Source organism: Arctopsyche grandis, chromosome 9, assembly GCF_051622035.1.
Source record: "Arctopsyche grandis isolate Sample6627 chromosome 9, ASM5162203v2, whole genome shotgun sequence".
Classification (NCBI taxonomy): Eukaryota; Metazoa; Arthropoda; class Insecta; order Trichoptera; family Hydropsychidae; genus Arctopsyche; species Arctopsyche grandis.
In genome coordinates, this window is record NC_135363.1 from 3920908 (window position 1) to 3927120 (window position 6213).

At 34.3% G+C, this 6213-nt stretch overlaps 1 protein-coding gene across 1 annotated transcript; it reads right to left on the bottom strand.

Moving 5' to 3' along the window:
- Positions 1-283: 283 nt before the first annotated feature.
- On the bottom strand, positions 284-3992 carry LOC143916776 (uncharacterized). Its single transcript, XM_077438023.1, has 5 exons — positions 3909-3992; positions 3539-3698; positions 3271-3468; positions 1162-1405; positions 284-1087 (listed from the first exon to the last, which is right to left on the bottom strand). The coding sequence occupies exons 2-5, from the start codon at positions 3674-3676 to the stop codon at positions 918-920; spliced, it is 750 nt and encodes a 249-aa protein (XP_077294149.1). The 5' UTR covers positions 3677-3698; positions 3909-3992; the 3' UTR covers positions 284-917.
- Between the last annotated feature and the right edge of the window lie 2221 nt (positions 3993-6213).

Consider the following 6213-nt stretch of genomic DNA (forward strand, 5'->3'; position numbering starts at 1 on the left):
TGAATAGAACCTGGAATTATAATCCTGCCTAGATAGTTAAATAAAACAGACCAACTTTCAACATAACGAATAAAGAACGCGCTATTTTTTGACTAATGATTAATAGTGACAGGAAATGACACTATTATCAAAAGGTTTCCATAAACACATTTCGACGCACAATTAACGGGAAATTTTTATTATAATGAACCATCAGACTTAAATGGTTTCCGTGTTCATAAGAACTATACAAGTCATTAATTAATTACATTATCCAGTTGAATAAAAGACGATTTTCTTTATTAAAAAAATAATGTATTATATATATACATATATATTTGACAAAAATAAAAATAAATTTTTAAATGGCACGCAACGGTGGGACAGTTTCAGTCGATCGTTTCATAAATAATATCATACACAAGTCAACTCGTGCACGTAACAAGAATCACATACGTATCAAAATATATACAAATATCAAATGACACCAAAGTGTGTTTGAATTGTCATCAAATTTACATTCACGAGGAAAGTGCTCAAATTTAATAACACCGTCGAAAGTGACTAAGATAATTTAATTGTTAATCGCTATACAGACTATACACAAAAAGGAATGAATATGTCGAAACTGTTTAAACTTTCAGTTTTATCAGTTTCGTTGTAAACATATCACATCAAAGGCACAATAAATATCACATACAGTTCAAATAGCATATATCAGTAATAATGTTCAATAATAAAGTGCGATGATTAGTTGCACGTATTTACTTTAGCTGATTTCGCATTCGGACGTGTCAATACAATGCAAAATGTCTTACTCGTCAACATTCAGCTGCTGTTTGCAAATTTCAAATATCAAAGTAACAAGTTTCATAATAAATAAATATTAAAAAATATAATAAATATTGTATGTAGGCTTGAATGCGTTTTAAACGAAATCAGGCGTCTCGGTCTGAGCCGAGCAGGTCATCTTTGAGGCTGACGACTTCGAGAAGCAATTGCCGATTTCCTTCTTGCAATTTGGCTATGGTTTCTTTGTACTTTTTCTCTTTCGCCTGGAACTCTGCGATGTAAGCGTGCTTAGCCTCTACTTTTGATACAAATACACCTGAAAACGTTATCAAAATATATGAATCAACATTTGAATTGCGCATTACAACGATGCAAAGAGCAATGTTTTACCACATTGTCCTCGAGATCTATCTTGCAATTGCAAATAGTCTTGTTCCATCTTCTTCACCGTTTTTGTGAGTTGATTTTCTTTTGAATCCATTTGTTTCTTTGTCCTCTTTACTTCTTCGGTCACCTTCGCCAACTCTTTCTTACAACATTCATATTTGAAAATCACCTGCCGTACATTTTCGTCCGCTTGTTTCCGTTTATTTCTCATCAAGTCCAAATCCGACTTCGACTTCTCGACAAGTGACTGCAATAAAAATTTGGAAATATTTATTTACATTACAGATATACTTCAGGGCGTCACTATAGCTAGGCATATACAGGGCAGCGCCTAGGAGTTCGGCCGCCTGTGTGCAAACTTAAATCGGCCGCTCTTTAATTTCATCAGCATTTGTATAAATCATGTTAATAAAGAAGATTAAAAAAAAAATTAAGAGAGTCGTGCAAAAATCTTACCTTGTGATAAATATAGTTTGAGAAATGTAGTGTTGAAAATTTTAATCACAATAAAAATTGACCAGAAAAACAGACAGACAACCAAAACGTTAAATTCTGAACAGGACCAGACGACAAGACAGACTGAAAGTTTTCAAGTTCATTCATGAAAATATAATGTTTTTACCCCCAATCTCACATCTAGGACATTGTCCTTTCGATGACCAACATCCTTGAAGAAATACATACATACAGAACATAAAAGAACAGCTCTATGCGGACTGAAGCTATACCTGCTATCCCGTTATATACCCGAATTAAAGTTCGGGTGTGTTACAAGTTGTAACAGCAATCCACAAGTATACAACAAGACAACCTAAATGCATTAAAAAAAATGTACAATGTCTTGTTTCGTATTTTTTAAAGGAATATAATTTTTTTGACTCTCATTTCTTTCGGCCGCCTGTGTATGTTGCACACATTTGTACATTTTTCTTCCATCATATGGAATCCTACCCATATAACTCATTCATTGAAGATTGAGAGAATCCAAAAACGGTTTCTCAGATATCTTTATATGAAACGGTATGGTTATTATCCTTGGCTATATCCTAGTGCATTCCTATTAGGGGCGTTAGGTTTCAACTCATTGGAGTCTCGTCGGAATATGTTACTGGGAAGGTACTTTTTTAAGCTGTTGAATGGGATAATACACAATCCTCAGGTTCTTAATGAATTTAGGTTTTATGCACCTAGTAAATTCAGGGACTTGAGGAATCGTCATTTGTTTGTTCCTCCTGTGGCTCGCACAAATATGTTGTCAACGGCTCCTATATCTAGGGCGATATATCTGCTCAACTGGATTGCTGGTGAAATTGACCTCTTCAATATAAAATATGCTAATCTGGTTGAGTGGTTGTTGAGGAATGCCAGTGGTATGAAAATACATACATGAAAAACAAGAGGTACGAAGAAAATGTAAAGTAAAGAACAAAAATAATAGAAAAACAAAAAAATAAAATGAAATATGAACTATCAAATGTGAGAACACATTTACGATCTCAAATTAAACAATTCCTCAACCAGATCAGCATATTTTAGATTGAACAAATCCATGTTAACAGAAATCTGGTTGAGGAGCTTGATGCCCCGAGCAACAGGCGACAACAACATCAAATTTGTAAGTGCCTTAGGAGAAGAGAACAAACTGCGGCATCTGATGTACCTGAGTTGGCTGGGGGCATTGAAGCTCAATTCTGCCAGAATTTGAGGATTGCTCACCAACCAAACCAGTAATTTATAAAAATGTTTCCCCAAATATACCCAACGCCATGACTTTAGGGCATTATAACCTAGTGCTCCCAGTAGGTACGCATTTGAATAGAGCCAAGGATACCGACAGCAAACCATCACGTAGGTATATCTGAGAAACCTTCTCTGTACTCTCTCACTAGGGCTCCATATATGTAATAGAGGAAAACTCAAAAATGTTTCATACTAGCGAATTATATAGAATACGAAGTACCAAGGCACTTTGGAAAAGTTTACTTGCACGCAGTATGAAACCCAACATTTTTATAGCTCTCGAGCAAATAATATCAATGTGCCGTCTAAAATCAAAACAAGAATATCATACAAAATTATTTTTTGAATCACATTTGGAAATATATCACTTACATTCAAAAAGAAATTGTTTTGTTGCAATGCATAGTTTCTTTCCTTCAACTTGTCTGCATTTGAAGTTATTTCTTTGTGTTGCATTAGAAGATTCCATACAGCGTTCACAAGTCTTACCATAGCCTGTACAGTGTTTTCGGATCCGGCAAGGTCGTCGAAAGGATTGAATCTGTATTTAACCCCATAGAGAGTCAATTCCTATAAATACAAAAAAATAAGTAGAATTTACATTACATCATGGTGTTTTTTACTGTGCAGTAATAATCACCTCTTGAATATAAGTCAAATATTCAGCCAGATTGTTTTCATTGCAAGGTTCAAATACGGTGGTGCGTTTTGATTTTGAGTGTAAAATCAATTCTCGTATTTCTTTCTCGATGGATTCCATATCATCTGTTTCTGACATTATTAATGAAGAGATAATTCACCTGTATTTAAAAAATGGCAATTACGTAACAAAAAGTATAAAATAAAATGACGAATATGAATATTTTTTACAATAATCAGAATATAAATTTTAGGGTTATAAAAATATAGAATTACGACATTAAACTAAGATTGTAAATTTAAGACACATATAAGGAAATCATATTAAAATATGCTTAAAAAAGAATAATTAATTATAATAATTGTATTACGTAGAGTAGGATAGGAAAAATACGATGCGCAGTCAACAACACAATAACGGCCGAATCTGTCAAACGTCAAATGTTGCGTTTAGTGCTGCCACGATGAAAAATTACAAAATTGCTAGTAAAAATAAATAAACATACTAGAATGAAAGTTTATGTTTGAATCGTAAATTTCACCAATGTTTAATTCAAAATGCTGTGGAAAAACATATTTTTAAAAACTGCATATATTATTTAAATTAAGCCAGCAGTATGGTTCGGTGGTTGCATTTATGTTACCACGAGACGTTACCGGGTTGCATATAATCGAAACCTATTTGATTTCTATCCAGAGGGCATGCTATCGCACTCGTGCACATAGTAAAACAGTGAGGTGCAACATGGACGTATTCATACTCCATTCACGCATGCGCATTTATGCATTCATGCGCGTCCATATAGAATGTACTAAAGAATACTGTCCGTAGTTGCAGGATACTTGCAGGATTCGGGTGGTGCTGGATAGGTATGAACAGACCTTAATGCGTCTCGGCTCAAAAGTTCACGCACACCGCGTGTAAACTTTTACTATGGGCACTATATAAATTTACTATGGGCCCGTCAGTGTAAACTTTTCGTCGAAGCCATTGATACAATAGCAGAAGACCATCTAATGTCTACCTGCCCATCGTCTATCATGTTCAACTTTCCTAAAGAATACACACATAAGGTGGGTTCAATATCAGACGACGGTTTATCCATAAACGGTTCGGTGATTACTAGTCAAATGTGAACCGGTCACAGGACAACCGGTCGCTCTAGATCGGTCACACGTGATCACCCGTCACACTAAAACTGGTCACCAGAAAACTGGTCACACCTTAAAACTGGTCACGAGAAAACTGGTCGAATTTTTGGGTGTGACCAGTTTTTTCGTGACTAATTTTCGGGTGTGGTGACCAGTTTTCTCGTGACCAGATTTAGTGTGATGGGTGATCACGTGTGACCGATCTGGAGCGACCGGCTGTCCTGTGACTGGTTCACATATGACTAGTAGTCCGTTTACCCCATAAACAGTGGCGTAGCTACCATTGCGCAAAGTGATACAAAGCATCACGGCCCATGCTCGACAAGGGGCCCAAATTTTTAACACTCAATATGAAAAAAATATTATTATCCAATGTGGGAAAAAATTGACCATTGATTGTAAAAATGAAGAACAAATGCGATATGAAGCTTCGTTTTGAAAAATGGTCTTGGAGCGACTGTTTCGCATAACATTAATGTTAGCCAAAAATTCATTGTGATTTCGAGGTCAGAGAAAAACTTTTGGATGATTACAATGGAAAATTTTTATCCCAAGTTCAATTGATTGTGAATTTCGATGATGTTATGAAGCAAGTAATGGATATGCCATCCTGATCAGTAAATTGTCTTAGTCCAACAATACAGAATGAGTTAATAGAATTGTTAGGAAATATGTTAATATTAATATTAAGATAACTTCTGGACATTGGTGGTGTTCAAAAGAATAAAAAAAAGAAGGCGAAATTTAGCCGAAAATATATCATTTAATAAACCTAACGCTATACCGCATTAATTATAATATTACATCAACTGTCCAGTGACCATATGTATATTTATTTATAAATATATATTTTTTAACCCATCTTGTTCTTGTTAGTATTTATAATGTTTATCGTATTTTATGATAACATGCATGGGCAGATATGTACATGCATGGCGGATTTGAGTAGTTTTTCAAATTCCATTATCGATGATCTTATTTTTAATTCCAAAACGTGTTTTATGTGTGAGAAGAAATTCATTTTTATATCGGATGAGTGGTCGGTTATTTTCATGCGGTTTTTCACTATCACTTTAAACATAATATTGTAAAAACATGTTTTTCTTTGGTATAATTTCACATCCGTGTAAATAATCTAGCGTTAGCTCTATAACCCTAATATCGCTTTAAAAAACTGTTTTTCTTACTGCAAAAAATGTGCAATCATTTGAAATTTCAAAAATCAAAATCCCAATACCAATTCAGACACAATATTTTTGCCCAGATTATTTATTTTAGCCTTTTAAAATTTAAAAATTACTTTTATTATGAAATTGATCCACAACGAAGCTGGATCTTCTCAATATTTTGCTGCTGGCAAGATATGGACAGTCATTAAATCCAGATCGACCGTTTCCTGTTAGAGTTTGCAAATTTATTGTTGTGACGGTTTCAATATAATCGACATCCCTTCCCTCTTGCAAATTTGGCAAGTCCGAATCCATTAATTTATTTAAGCATAATACAATAATATCTGCTTAACTA